The 15,584-nt window shown below is 34.9% G+C and overlaps 2 protein-coding genes across 15 annotated transcripts in view; both read left to right on the forward strand.

The window, feature by feature from the left end:
- The window catches only part of LOC111425507 (myocyte enhancer factor 2), a 29,077-nt gene extending 14,771 nt beyond the window's left edge, over positions 1-14,306 (forward strand). For 2 of the 14 annotated variants that reach the window (XM_023059574.2, XM_023059575.2), the window contains exons 3-7: positions 5,603-5,829; positions 8,503-8,706; positions 9,165-9,323; positions 9,843-10,223; positions 10,582-14,306. In XM_023059574.2, the coding sequence (XP_022915342.1) occupies positions 5,776-5,829; positions 8,503-8,706; positions 9,165-9,323; positions 9,843-10,223; positions 10,582-11,106 (1,323 nt within the window). In that variant the 5' untranslated portion in view covers positions 5,603-5,775 and the 3' untranslated portion in view covers positions 11,107-14,306. Of the gene's footprint in view, positions 1-1,202; positions 1,500-3,860; positions 4,035-4,079; positions 4,304-5,232; positions 5,279-5,602; positions 5,830-8,502; positions 8,707-9,164; positions 9,324-9,842; positions 10,224-10,581 lie in introns of those variants that run through there. The other 12 variants (XM_023059579.2, XM_023059580.2, XM_023059581.2 and 9 more) reach the window with 12 other exon arrangements.
- Positions 14,307-14,500: 194 nt separating this feature from the next.
- LOC111425509 (immune deficiency) lies at positions 14,501-15,572 on the forward strand. Its single transcript, XM_023059591.2, has 3 exons — positions 14,501-14,905; positions 14,971-15,263; positions 15,326-15,572. Exons 1-3 carry the CDS (start codon positions 14,686-14,688, stop codon positions 15,458-15,460), a joined length of 648 nt encoding a protein of 215 aa, XP_022915359.1. The 5' UTR covers positions 14,501-14,685; the 3' UTR covers positions 15,461-15,572.
- Positions 15,573-15,584: the final 12 nt, after the last annotated feature.

Genomic DNA, 15,584 nt, shown 5'->3' on the forward strand with positions numbered 1-15,584 from the left:
TTCTTCTTCTTCTTCTTCGCTATGAAGATTAGTTAAAAATATAAATAATATTTATATAAAAAATAATAATATTAATCACTAGATATATCTAATTGTAAGATTTTTTCCCCTCTGCGGCGTCACCTCTACTAACAACATGTTAATTCCTACTATATTTTTAGATTGGCAACAAAGTATAAGATACAGAATCTGAGAAGATAATAAAAAAATGGAAAGATATTAGGAATCTGTACAAAGTACCAATAAACTTAAAGGTGTGGATACCATTATTGTTTTTTGTTGTCTTTCACTTGGTCCAAAGGTTCAACTTCACTGCCGCGTCAAAAAATGAAATAACACTTCATCATCTGAAGCTCTGTGGAATTCTTTCGAATTCCTGCTTTGGAATTTTCTGGAAAAGTGCAGATTCAAGAAAGAAACTTTAGCATAGCTCTTGGTAGTTTGTCAGACTTATCATACTACTGTTATACTTGGTCGAACGAATCAAACTGACCTAAAACACCATTATGGAGTAAAAACTCCAAAAATAGTTGTATGCAGAGAATATTTTATTGTTGGCTAGGTATGACAAATTTATTGAACACGAACATTAAGTTGTTCAACATTCTCTCAGAGTGCAAAATGATATTGCTTGTAGATGGTATTCACACTGATCAAAAAATGTCACTTGAAAAAATGATGCTACTATTTTTTAATAAAACGTCAAAAGATGTAAACTTTGAACGGATAGAAACTTCAAACTAGCACGGCCATTTTAGATTTTGCCATCAATACCGGTTTTTAATACCGGACAAAAATTGTCAGAAAGTCATAAAAGTGTTATTCTTGAATAAAAGTTGTAAGATGTGTTGTAGTGAATTAAGAAAGGTGTAGTAAGATTAGTTAAAAGCATCAAATGAAATTTCTTTGAGAAGAGTGTTTCTTCAACCCGTGGGAAAAAAGTGGTATTCTTGAATCAAAGTTGTAATATGTATTGTAGTGAATAAGAAAGGTGTAGTAATATCGTGATCTATGTATAGTACGGATATTTCCGTTTTGTTTATGTCTATAATTAACGTTAAAAATTGTTGAGGCAATGCGGCTCGCGGCTTGGTGAGGTCGAAAATACTCAAAAAGCTGTGCTACTACACCAGTACTGAAATAAAACTTATATTTTGAGCTCGGCTTTTATTCTGGTTGCTCTGAGAGTCTGGTGATTATTCGAACCCAGTGGGCACACGACTGGTGGTTGCGGCGGGCCTACGGGCCGCCGTATCTCGGCCCTCGCGATCTCGTGGACCCGAACTAGCCGACCCGCGAAAAAATGTTACCGTCGCGATGAGTTTCATCACCGTTTCGCTTCGCGTGTGACATGCACCAAGTTTATCGTATCTTGTATCTATCCTTCACATCCCCTTCTTCTCCATCTTCATCTCGTTCTTCATCATCATCATCTCAACGTCTTCGTGAAGTTATTTTCTACTCCCACTGACGGGTTTTGGTTTGGACTCTCTTCTCAGGTACACAAGCTGCTGGTACTAACCACAATTATTGCGTTTCTTTTTTCGTTTACTCTCTAATACAATATTGTTTTAGGTTTTACAATCCAATCGTAAACCTTAATCTCAGCGACGTCGCTTGGATTTTTTTTATTTTTTTCTTATCTAAACTTTAGTCCGGCCCTCCTCCGCAAAAAACGACGGATTCTTTTCCTTAACTCGCGAAAGCTCTTCGAAACGAAACGGAACGTGCGGGCACATTTTAACGGCCCCCTCGCCGGCACTATTATAGATTTCTTTTATTTTTAAAGCGACCGTGAACGCATTAAATTAACACCTTAATTAAACTTGTGCACAATAGTGTATAGCTATCAGCGTCGTTTTATTATTTATGTTCTTAATAGCTATAAAACCGGGGGGATTTAATCGTTCCCCGATTGCTTTTTATATGAAGTCGCTTCTGCCTTCAACGTCAAAACATTACACACATTTTTTTTTACTTTGTAATGGGTGGTACCTCTAATTATTTATCCGCTTGGCACACGATTTCTCTGACGTCAAAACGAAACGCAAGGTCACATTTTTCGTTTTGACATTTCAAATTCTATAAGATAAAAGATAAAAGGGATGTTTTGATTAAAAAAAAAAATTTTGTTTAGCACGCGATTTCTCTGACGTCAAAAGGAAGTGCAACAGGTCATATTTTTCCCCCCCGTTCGGAACTTTGCAAGTTCTCCCTGGGGATCGATTTGCTTCCTCTTTCTCTCTCTCTCGGTTCCTCTTTTATTTCAAAATCTGGTTTGTGCTTTAAAATTTTCCAATCGTCTTTTCTGGTGACAAACAGAACCACGCACTACGTTTTCTATTTCGGGAGTCTACTTTTTTTTTTTTCAAACTCCGTCGTGTCGTTTGGGATATTGTGCCCAGAACGAAGCGAAGTCAAACCGTGAGCGACATTTTAACGAGGCTAAATATTTGGCATCGGTTCGCACGTGCGCTTTACTCACGGTTTATAACGTCTCAAATATAGAGACTTTTAAGAAAATGTGTGAGAATATTCTAGATGTTTTAGAAAATTTTTTTGACTTATTAATTGCCATCTATGTAGTGATGGCAGTTAATAAAGGATTTCTTTGTTTCCTTTATTGAATGAATTTCATGCGCATTTTTTTGCTCGAGGAGAGTGAAAAGACCGTCGGCGTGACTCTGCAAGTTTTAGTTTAGTTGGAAATACTTCCAAGTCTTTCTCTTTTTCTTTTTTTTTTTTTTCAGGTATTAATGTTGTTAGGAATAAAATTCAAGAATGTCAAAAAATAGTTGAAAATGAAATGCGATAAGAGAGATGTTGAGATGATGGGGGGTTGTTGATAAAGAGACGAGGCGTTGAGGAGAGCATCTGGCCGGGAGCCAAGCGTCGTGTAGTGACCTTTTCTTGGTTTCCGACGCCGAGGTGTGGAGGTTTGGTGGATGTTTGTTCCGTGGCACGTGTGGAGGGTAGATTGATGCGGGGCCGTCGGGGCGGGTTGAGTTTGGTCGTCGGTTACCTAAGGGGGGAGGCGACGGCGTCGGGGGCACGAAAGTAACTCGACGCACTTGGCAGCCCGAACCGCTCCTTAAAAGGTACGGGGCACTTGAGAAGGGGGGCCCCCGTTCCCATCGTCCCAGGCCCGTTACGTCCCTACCGATAACGGACGACAACGACGGCGTCGTTCTTCGACGTCGTTCTTCGTGTATGAGATTTGCGGTCTACTGCTAGGAGGAACCCGCCACATGGTAAAAAGGAGAGAGAAAGATGAGGTTATCTATGAGCAAACTATTGAGCACATGGCTCCTTCTTCCGGTGGATCACACCCGGAGAGAGCAACGAAAGGTGACTAACCCGCCTCTCTCCCGGGTACGTAAAACCTTTTAGGAAGATGTGCATCTCAAAATGTGGGGGGTTTTTTAAATGATGCGTAGTGAGTCACCTCGCGTCCAGGCGTCCAGCGACGCCTGGATGAACCTCGCCGCCGGGACGCCTGGACGCCGTGCCCGGGCTTGCACACGTGCCTAACTCTATCTTTAGCTCACGGCCCCTTGCGTCGCTTTTTTTTCCTCTCCTCTTCCAAACTCCGACGAACGCGCCTTGGCAACGTTCCCGGTCGTCTTATGTTGTTCCCGTGGAGAAATAAACTTCTTTCTTTTACTTTCTTACCTTTTCAAATTTTACTCAAAAAAATTATCTGTTAAAAGACTTTATTATTATTCAGATTTTCCTTAGAGATAAGAAACGAAGATTTTAAGGTTTTTTTGTCTTTGAAATTTCTTGATTTGAACATAATGGAATAATATTAATGTTATGTTAATATTTTATTATTATTAATTTAAATTTGGCGCGTTAAGTTGATTTTGTGAGTGGCGTAGTTGAAGTTGGGAGCGTCGCGACGTCGTCGTTTAAACGGGAATTCACGGTTGTTTGGGAGAGTCGGGTGGGGATTCGGACTTAGCATCCCCGTTGGTTAAGTGCATCTATAACCATCGTTGACGTTAGCGTAAGGCGCGGATGTGGTGGCAGAGGTAAGCGTTTTGTGCGGATAGAGAGTATTTTAAAACTGGCAATTATTTTTGGTATCGCATATAATGGGGTGTGATGCATGGCTTAGAGTTTAGTTGCGGCGTGATCGTCGACTGGCCTAAGTAATATCCTTTAAGGAACAGCTGCAAACATCCTCCAGAACAAAAAAAAAATAAAATAAAATGATGGAAAACGACGAGCTTTCGGGTCTTTCGGCAAAGGATATCCGGTGTAACGAGGAGGAGAAACTCCTACGACCAGAAATCATTGGGTATTTATTTGGAAAGTTGAATAGTCGTTGATAAGATTTTTTCATTTTTTTTATATTATCGCAATCGGTGTTAATCTTACAGATAAATGACGTAAGATAATCTGTTTTTTTTTTTTTTCGATTAATTAAAATGTTTTAAAAATCGGCGGCTTCTCCTTTGTCCTTCCTCGCAGTATTTTCTTCTCTTCTCGTCGTCAAGACTTTTTTTTATTATTTTATCGCGTTATTCCGCGGCGTGCCGGGTCTTAGTAACGCTTTGGCACGCTTCCAGAAAGATTCAAGGTTTTTTTTCTCCTCGCACCGACGGACGTCAGCAGCGTCGCGACGCTCTCTACTATACTTCGCACTCACTCTTTACAAAATATTTTACAAAATCTTTTACAAAATAATTTACAAAATCTTTTACAAAATTTTTTACAAAATATTCAAAATCCCCCATATTATTTTAACGTGTATCTACCCCACAGATTTAAAAAAAAAATATATATAAATTAGAGAACGTGTGGGGCGGTTTTTGTGTTGAGATTCCCGATCTTGCCTTCGGATGTATTCGTTGACTTGGTGACGTCACCTTGCTATATCGACCAATCGCGTTGCGTTTTACTGGCGGGTATCAACGATCATCTGAGCTTAGTACGAGACCCTATTTCTGGGCGCCTCTGACTTCTAGTTCACAAACGCGTGGTGCGCCGTCAGTTTCTGTTACCTTCTGTTACCAGTCGCTAGTGGTCGCTTCGACGACGATATTATATTATGTGACGTTTTCCTTCCGCGGCCGAGTTCTTATCTATGGAAATACTGTTTTGTGCTGTTACTACTTTTTAACCCTTTGAGACCTTTGAAATATATTTATTTATTTTATTTTTTTTTCTTTTTCGTTTATGGTTGTTTTTTTTTTTAAATATTTTTTGCGTTTGCCGGTTGTTTAAATCTAGTGTTCCGGGATTATGTGATGAAATGATACGCTTTAATTTCGTACGTATTTTCATTTATTTATTATTATTATTAGGGTGGATTTCGTGATATGTCAGAAACGATGGTAATTATTGGACACGATTTCCTACCTTATTTCTTTTTTTTTTTAATTACTTTTTTTATAATTCATAAAAAAATTTTTTAAGGTTTATTTTATGTCCTTGTTAGTCAAAGGTCTGTATTGGCCTTGGTACTGCCTATAACCGATCGATTCCCGGCAATTCTCCACTTCCCCACTAAATCAGGTCACTATGTTTACGGTTTTATTTTCCCATGTCATCCCCCCGTCGACGCTCTCAATTACCCTTAGGGTTTTTGTTGCAGATCGTCGACATTCACGATTGACGTTTTCTTCTTCCTCTTCATCATCAACAACCCCCACGACGATTGTTACTGTTACTTTGACGAGTTTGTCCGCGTCGACGTTTTTATAAATCGGCCGCCCGGATAACGAGTGTCACGGAGTACCAAGAATTTGGTCCAAGATTTCCTCCGCCATGGGTCGCAAGAAAATACAAATATCCAGGATCACCGACGAACGGAACCGACAGGTAAATTAAATTCACTCTCTCTTATATTGTAAAGGCCAAGATCACTCACTTATCTCTCATTTGGTCCATATACCAAAACAAAATAGATAACACGTTTGTTTTGTAATAAAGTTTTTTTAAAACGTCAGAAAGATAATTATCCGTATTTTATAATATCTGCGCGTTCCTATCGTGTGTAATCTTTTTTTGGTCACTTTCTCATTTTTTTATCTCCTATCATTGTTTTTAATTTAAAATTTGATCTTTTTAAATTATTATCTAGTCATTTCAATTTGGAATTTTTCCATTTATTTCACTTAAATATATTTTTCTTATTTACTCCTTTCTTTCAGATTTTTATTCTATATTAAACATACTAATAAAGTAAAATTAGACACTTTTCTAAATTTAACTTAAATGTTTTTTTATAGAATTAAATTCTTCTATTTACGATTTGAAAGTTTTATATATTATATTTAACCAACAGATTTTTGAGTGAGTTGTCAGTATCCCGGCGGTAGTTGCTAAACCGTTGAGAAAGAAAAAAATGTTTTATATAATACGTAAAATTATTTTCCATTTAGGCATAACGGAGAGTATGTAGATTTTTTTAAATGGAACACCCTATATATGTTATATAATTAATAATGTAAAAACCACATTTTTTCCAATTTTGCCAGTAGATAAATGATAGTATCCAAAGATATTAGATACAGCGTGTTTCATAAAGATTAGTTACTTTTGATGTTTTTAAAATGGCTTTTTCATAAATTTTTTAAACGGTACATCCTGTATATTGTGTGCTGGTTGAATTGCCCATCAAGTTACCTTTAATTAATGATAAGTATGTCATATATCTAACTTTAGTAGTTCGCCTGATATTTAGAATTTAAAAAATAATGTGTAATAAAATATGCATTATTGTACTTAATATTATATTCTGTCTATTTTTTGTTCTTCCTTTTATATTTGATTAATATTTTATAATTTAAAATAATTTTGCTGCCATACACCAAATTTTAATGCGACTTGGTAATAAAATATGCAATTGTTCTGCCATATAATGTTCGACTTTACAAAAAATATATGAATGAAAATATTTTTTTTTGCGGCATTTTGAACAACTTCTAAATATTAATTAAATTAATATCTACTTGTTGAGCAACGTGTAGTAATTGTTTATAGTTAGTTGCTGCATTTCCTTCAAATAATTTAGTAATTAAAAAAGGGATTTATTGTTCTGCCATTTAGTTGTATTTTTATCACGTTTTGCTTATTTATTTCTTAATTTCTTTTTTATATTGTATTTTAATATAATATTACTAATTTATCAAATGACAGACAAACAAAAAAGAAAAAAACAAAAAAAAGAGAATATATTACGTTCTGTCACTTTTTTAAGTACAATAATGACATTTTATTACACATTTTTCTTTAAATTCTAAATATTAGGAAAACTATTAAAGTTAGACATATAATATACTTATCATTAATTAAAGGGAACTTGATGAGCAATTCAACTAGCACAAAATATACAGGGTGTTCCGTTCAAAAAAATTTAAGAAAAAGCCATTTGAAAAACATCAAAAGTAACTAAGTTTTATAAACAGCCTGTATAGTGTATCTAATATCTTTGAATACTATCATCTTCCTACTGGCTTTGACTATTATCCGACATAGTTTCAAGTCAAAATCAGCAAATACATCGTTTTTGACATATTTTATTACACATTTTTCTTTAAATTCTAAATATCAGGAAAACTATTAAAGTTAGACATATAACATACTTATCATTAATTAAAGGGAACTTGATGAGCAATTCAACTAGCACACAATATACAGGGTGTTCCGTTCAAAAAAATTTAAGAAAAAGCCATTTGAAAAACATCAAAAGTAACTAAGTTTTATAAACAGCCTGTATAGTGTATCTAGTATCTCTGAATACTATCATCTTCCTACTGGCTTTGACTATTATCCGACATAGTTTCAAGTCAAAATCAGCAAATACATCGTTTTTGACATATTTTATTACACATTTTTCTTTAAATTCTAAATATCAGGAAAACCATTAAAGTTAGACATATAACATACTTATCATTAATTAAAGGGAACTTGATGAGCAATTCAACTAGCACAAAATATACAGGGTGTTCCGTTCAAAAAAATTTAAGAAAAAGCCATTTGAAAAACATCAAAAGTAACTAAGTTTTATAAACAACCTCTACAGTGTATCTAATATCTTTGAATACTATCATCTTCCTACTGGCTTTGACTATTGTCTGACGTAGTTTCAAGGCAAAATCGGAAAAAATGTCGTTTTTACATCGTTTTTAAAAAGATCCTGTAATAGGCACATTTTGGAAGAACAATTGAATATCTCAGGAACTATGAACGCTGTGAAATAGTATTCATAATATGTTAAAATATACAGTGTGTTCCATTTAAATAAATTTACGCTTAAATGGAACAACCTGTATAAGTGAAAATAATTTTACGTAATAGAAAGTGACGATTCAAACAACTTTTGTACGCCGGGATATTAATAATTCACCCTGTATATTTGTAATTGAGATATGGTGGGAAAATCTTATAGCGAATTAATTAAAAGATCCACAATCAAATATTGTACTTTGAACTTATTTAATATAATAATTGACTGAATAATAAATTTCATATAACAATATTTTTTTTAAGGTGACTTTCAATAAAAGGAAGTTTGGTGTGATGAAAAAGGCTTATGAATTATCGGTGCTGTGCGATTGTGAAATAGCGTTGATTATCTTTAGCAGCACTAACAAGCTGTATCAGTACGCGAGCACGGACATGGACAAGGTGCTTCTCAAGTACACGGAATACAACGAGCCGCACGAGTCGCTCACCAACAAGAATATTATAGAGGTACATCAAATCCAGCAGCAACTGTGGCTCAATATTTGGCTCATGCATACACGATAACTAACTTTAATTATATATTTTATTTTAATGACTTTTATTTTTATTAATTGGTTTAATTTTATTAATTTGTCGAATCTAACACTGCTTTTTATGTTTTTCTTTTTCCTTTTATCAACGTTAAGTTGAGTATTTTTTTATTATTTCTTTGACACGAGGTTATCGATTCTTTGCATTTGCCTGTTATTCTCACTAGTTGTTGCTTTAGTTTTTAAAAAACTAAGAATTTTATATACTCTTAACTCGGACGTGTGCGATGGCGTAAATGAGTAGGTAAAACGAAACTTTTTTTTATTTATACATATCTCATTTATAAATTGAAAAAAGGAGCTAGTGTGTTTGATGTGTGTGTGATAGCCCTTGAGGCTGTCTTACTCCATGAGCTGGTCCACTGACACTTGCAGGCACTCAATAAGAAGGAGCATAAGAACGGCGTTATGAGTCCTGAGAGCCCCGAACCAGAGACTGAGTACCAACTTACACCCAGGACTGAGGCCAAGTACAGCAAAATCGATCAGGAGTTTCAAATGATGTTGCAAAGAAACCAAATGAATGGCCAAAGGGTAAGCTAATAAAATAACATAATTAACAAAACAAAAATGATTTGGGATAACCAAATCCGGGCCCCTAAAAATCCTTCAAAAGAATGATTTAGAATTCAATATGACACTGATAACGCTTAATCTGTTCAAACTTTCCAAAACACTACATTATCTTTGAGAATAAATACCGTCACGTTATCAGCCACTTTACATTACATACATTTATGTGTAATAATCGAACTAATCTTGGCAATTTTTTTCACTTGTTACGACTCAAATTCTGAAATTATAAAACATTTCAATTATTTTATTATTTTATTTCTTTAAAAAAAAAATTCATTTCTTTTCGCGAATTAACCGTATATAAATTAAATTCCTTATCAGGTTTTCGCTAAATATTTAACAATGTTTAAAACCTGGATGACCCGTTATTTAAATATTAAAGCTTATTGTTTTGTACCTATTATCTAATATTTATTTTTGGTTTAATTCTCAATGGATATTTCCATGAATTTTATGTAATTTATACTTAATTTATAGCCTGTAACAATGGGAAGTAGTAATTATTCACAACCAGTGTCGGTTCCGGTGAATATAAGTTACAGCGAATCGGGCCTTCTGCAATCTAGTCCACAAATGCCGCACACAAGTATGAGCCCGAGACCGTCATCGTCAGAAACCGATTCAGTGTATCCGAGTGGCGGCATGCTCGAAATGAGCAACGGTTACCCGAATTCGTCATCACCCATGGGTGGTTCACCATCCCCGGGACCAAGTCCTGGGCCTGGACTTAGCTCTTCTAAACAACAACCACCACCGCATGGTAAACAACACTCGCCGGGACCGAGATCCAATCTCCGAGTGGTTATACCGACCCCACTTGGGTCTACACTCGCCTCTGACGAAGTTTCGTACGGAGAAGTGAGTATTTTTTCTTGTGTGTTTGAAAATAATGAATTAACTTAACCATTTTTGAAATATGTAATTTTAAAGTGTATTAACAAACTTCATCAAATTAAAGTAATACACTTTAAAAATACATATTAGTTAAAAAAATTTAGTAACGTCATTGTTTTTAGCTTAAATATATTTATTTAATGCTGCGCAAAAGTTGCGTCAAGGAAACGTCTTTCTTTTATTGTGTAAAAAAAGTAGATGTAGTTTTGATATTAAGGTGATTGGGTTACGAGGAGGACGTTTTCTCGACGCAACAAAAAAATTTTTTGGTAACCTTACCAAAAATAAGCGTGGCAACGAACAGACGTTACGTGAGCTGTAGTATCTCTTACAGCATAATCGCTCACAGCAGTCATTGAACACACCTGTGGTGGCATTGCAGACGCCCGGATTGTCGAGCTACCCGAGTGCCTTGACAACATTTGGGGGTGGCGAATTCATTGGTTCGGACATGAGCCTAGCTTCATCGATTCCATGGAGTACGCATTCAATCCCCACGTCCCTAGCGCATGGAAACGCGCTACCCCACCTATCGGTATCAAGCAGCACACCACCTCCGGCATCATCGCCACTCCCAATGAACATCAAAAGCGAACCCGTGTCGCCGCCCCGGGACCATCATCATCACATCGGTGCCGGAATTCATCATGCGCACGTCCACAGTTTGAACCTTTCGCACAGTAGCCATCATACGAGGCCGAATTCGGCAGGTCAAATGACTCCAACACCTGGAAGCGTCACACCCACGAATATGCCGTCACCACCGGGACCGCCAAGTGGAAACGATTATGATAACGGGCCGCCAATGTTAAAGAGGTCGCGTATCGCTGAAGGTTGGCCATCGTAGGCCGCTCTTACCACCTTCAAATTGGGTGGCAAAAGCGGCGCTGAGCGCGACAAAACAGCGACACCGCGGAACGCTAGTGCCATATAGTGATTTTTTCCAAAATACACACACATACACACGTTTCTTTGCCAATATTGTCATCTATGTGATAAACTGTTAAAAAAAGAGAAGAAGAGTAATGAAAAAAAAAAAAAAAGAATTAAAACAAAAAACAGTTTTGAATATTTTGATGATGAGAGAATTAAAAGATTTTAAAGAAATGGTTTAAGAAAAAAAGAGATATAAAATTTGTTATAGTCCGCATTAAAAATAAAGTGAAGGACGCTATTTTCTATATAAATATGAAATTATAAAGATGAAAGTATATCGAGTCAATGAAATTTTCTTTTTTAAGTGTTTTCGGTTGTACGTATATAAATAATGTCTATATATTTATATACGGGTTAAGATGAAGAATTCAAATGAAGAATGCAATTGCGAGGAAGGAAAGTGAGGGTTATATTTTAATAAATGGTGCGGTGCGTCGGACGTACAAGTAAAAAAAAACATTTTTCCTTTGCGTTGACGTCTTAAAGTGGTTCCGGTCCCAAGTCGTCTAACGGAAAAGATAAAAAAAATTATATATATATAAAATAAAATAGCAATCGTTCAGAACGGCGGCAAGTTCTTATTTCGACCTTAAACGAACATGATTATATAGTGCCATTATTTTTCTTGTAATTATTAGTGTCTTTTTTATAAATGTTTTTAGATGACTAGTATATTATTTATAATGTACACTTGTTAATTTAGCCTGGATGCAGTCACTAACAAAACGATACAATGTGAAGAAAATATGAAAACAAATAAGAGAGAAAACGTCGGTTTTAAATCGACGAATTTAATAATGTACAACGTGAAGATACAATATGACGACAGAAATGACACGATATATATGTTATTTGATTAATTGTGAATGGAAACAGAGATTTTTATGAACCCGCACGAAACGATACGTTGTTTACGGGTTCTCGTATTTGTTATTACGTAATGTACTGGTGCTTTTTCCCCTACCTACCCCCAAAAACAAAACAAAAACAAGAAACCTCCCCCAGAATTGCCGATCGAACGTACTCTATCCGTTGGCTGTTGCGCGGCCCGCTTAGGCGGTCCAGCGTTTTTTTTGAATGTACTGCTTCCCCATGGAACCTAGAGTGTTCATTGTTGTAGCCTTTTCAATTTGTTTGTGATTTCAGAGTACGATGATATACATTACATATATATCTATTCTGTATATTGACCTACACAAATGATGAAGAAAAAAAAAAGAAACAAAAATGATATATATGATGAGATGATACGATTATACATTATATTATATATATATACATATATATTTTATCTACTGTTGTGTGCACAAACCTTGCACATAGTTTTAAAGTTTACGGATTACTAATGCCCGGGCCGCCACGGCTGGAATAAAAAAAAATCGAGCCGATCGTGTAGCTGCGGATGAAAACCCTATCTCCACTGACTACTGTAGGAATGCCTTACTCACAGTGCCTAACAATATATGTGTACGTATCTATTTGTGTATGTACTACAACGTCGATGGTCGATGTCTGATAGTCATCGTCAATGTCCGAAAGATAAATAAGTAAATAAATTTAAAAAAAAAAAAACATATTTAATGAAAACCAAGCCGCTGCGGTACAACTCGTCGACTCTTCACAGGGTATTACGCCGTGTACACCTTTTACTCCATCATCCATACAAAATCAACTTTCATAATCATACAAATCTCACAATCATTACTATTAAAACCATACAAATGACAAAATCCACATTATCAACAATAGATTTGTTTTGGAGATAATTCCGGATTCTTCTGCGCTTGCCCAGTATCATTTTCAGTACTGCGCAAACGTAGGAGAAACGTCAACTGTTGCTAGAACAAACCTAACAAATATATGTATTATTGATTAGTTATGATTGTTTAGTTGATTTTATATGGATAATTCCACTCCGTCTGTGCTTAAACGGACAGACCATTACCGCTGCTTGTGCCTTCTTGTCTAACCCAGTACCTTCTGTTCCCGATCTGGCTTCCGTGTCACTGCACTCTTAAATGTGTCTTCTCTATGTTACTCGGTAAGGCCGTTACCGTTTAGACCCGTCTCATATCGAGAAGTCAATTGACACGTTCAGTTTAGTTAGATTTTCTCCTCCCCTCCCCTCTACATTTAGCTGATGATTTTACTGATTACGTTTTTTGAACGCCACATTTCTAAATGGACGAAATACACCGGCTACACCATTTTTTTTTGTACATATTTGATGTATTATTGTAGCGTTGCCACGTGTTCTCTTTTTATTTTATTTTTATTTTTTGGTTTATCCGCGTCGGTTTCTTTTTTAAACGAGTTCAAAATAATTTTTTTTTAAAGTATATATATAATATTTTTTTTTTAATTCTTGGCATAAACATATATTGCGTCCATTTGATTTGGGCATTTTTTTTTTCAATCATGTGCAATATTAATCTGAAATTTATTTATCTATGATGTATTAAATTTAAACCAAATAAAATTGTTTGTTACAAACTGACGTTTTATTTACGTTAGTGCTAATATACCTCTGTCGAGCATTCTGCTTATTGCTTTTTAGTGTCTTAGTGTTAACTGTAACGATGCGTGTTAGAAAAAAATATCTCTCTTATTTCTTTTTCTGTTTGGGCATGTATTACTTCCCCTCCTTAAAGAATCAACTCGGTGTTGCATGGTACGCTTATTTGATATGTTTCACTTTTCTTACTTTTCGATGTCTAGTTTTTTAGTAGGAAATGCTTGTGCTAGTAAAACCCGGTGTTGCAGAAAAAAGATGAAAAAAGAAAACGCAGCTACACTATTGTACATAGAAAGAAATATATATATACATATAGTTTTTCTCGTTTAGTCGTTCGTACCTTCCTCGTTCTAGTGTTTTTTGCAAAAAAATGGAATGCATCTCATTTAGCAACAAAAAAGGAGGAGATTTTATTATATGTATTCGTTCTATCCAAATATGAAAAAAAAGAAAAAGGTATAAATGTCCCCTTAATACTGCGTCCGAATACATTATGTACTCTGGGCATTTTATTAAAAAATGTGCAATATATATGAAGATTATTTATCTTAATGTATTAAATTTCAACCAAATAAAAACTGTTTGTTACAATATCATTTATTTCTTTTCTTTAACATTATTTATTTCATTAATCTCGTTAACATGTAATAAAGACAATACGAAAATAAACCAATGTATTTATTCTCATTTTTTTGCATGCTTATAACTACTATTATTAGTATTTAACAAACTTCTCGTTCGTTATTTGTACTTTTATTCAGGGTCACGTGACGAAAGAGCTCTCCCAATCCGTCTCGGTGCAATCGACCAGAAAAAGCTGGTTATATACGCATGAATTAAAGATAAAAAGAGAGAGACATAGCAATGGTAATTCCGATAAGTAGTAAGGTTTTACCAGGTTATCGATAAGTTGACAGCTAGTCTTCGCAATTTGCGAGTTTGTTTACGTCGATTAATGTAAAGAAATCTATAAAAATGAGTAACGCTAATGATTATGACGAGGATTTAACGACCGACGCCAAACCAATAGACACAGAACCCAACGTGCACAAAGAAAAATTAAATAAATCAAAATCGGACGATGGCGATACAAAACACACAAAACAGATTGAAGAGGATGTTGAAGATGCAATACCAATTACGTACAAAGTGAACAATATGAAGAAAAAAAAGGGAAAGAACCTAACTAATAGCCGTAAGTTTTTAGGCACGCTTTCTTTGTTGTACAAGTTGACATATTTAATTTTTTCCATAAATTAGCCACAGCAAACATAATAAATATTGCAAATTGTAATGGAGTACAAATTGGCAAAAGTATAACATACAACATACAAAAAAAAGAATCAAAAGATGAATCTGAAAAGAAGCAATATCAAAAAACTAAAACAATAACAAAGCTATTTGATTGCAAAGAAAGGGTGAACGAGGATGATCTTATGTTTGTTTCAACTCATGTTGGCGAAGGCTGGCGAGATATCGGACGAAAACTGAAGTATTCTGATGGGCAAATATATCAATTTGAAGAAACACATAGAATAAAAGGAATCAAAGAAGTATCCTATCTTATCTTCATTAAATTAATTAATGAATTAATTTCATTTTAAAACTATTTTAGGTTGTTTATCAAATGTTATTAGATTGGATCCAAAACGAGCCAGAAACAGCAACGCTGGGAAAATTAAGTACAATTTTATGGGAAACTCAACAAGAAGAAGTCGTCCACCTGCTATCGACCAAATTAACTTTGTAAATAAGCTCAATTTGTGATAAAATTAACTTTTTTTTATAGACGTTTACAATTATTTTATAACAAGAAATACTGTAATATAACAATTTAAGATAATAAACGAACTAACAATTAATTTTTTTGATGT

Source organism: Onthophagus taurus, chromosome 8, assembly GCF_036711975.1.
Source record: "Onthophagus taurus isolate NC chromosome 8, IU_Otau_3.0, whole genome shotgun sequence".
In the NCBI taxonomy this organism is placed as follows: domain Eukaryota; kingdom Metazoa; phylum Arthropoda; class Insecta; order Coleoptera; family Scarabaeidae; genus Onthophagus; species Onthophagus taurus.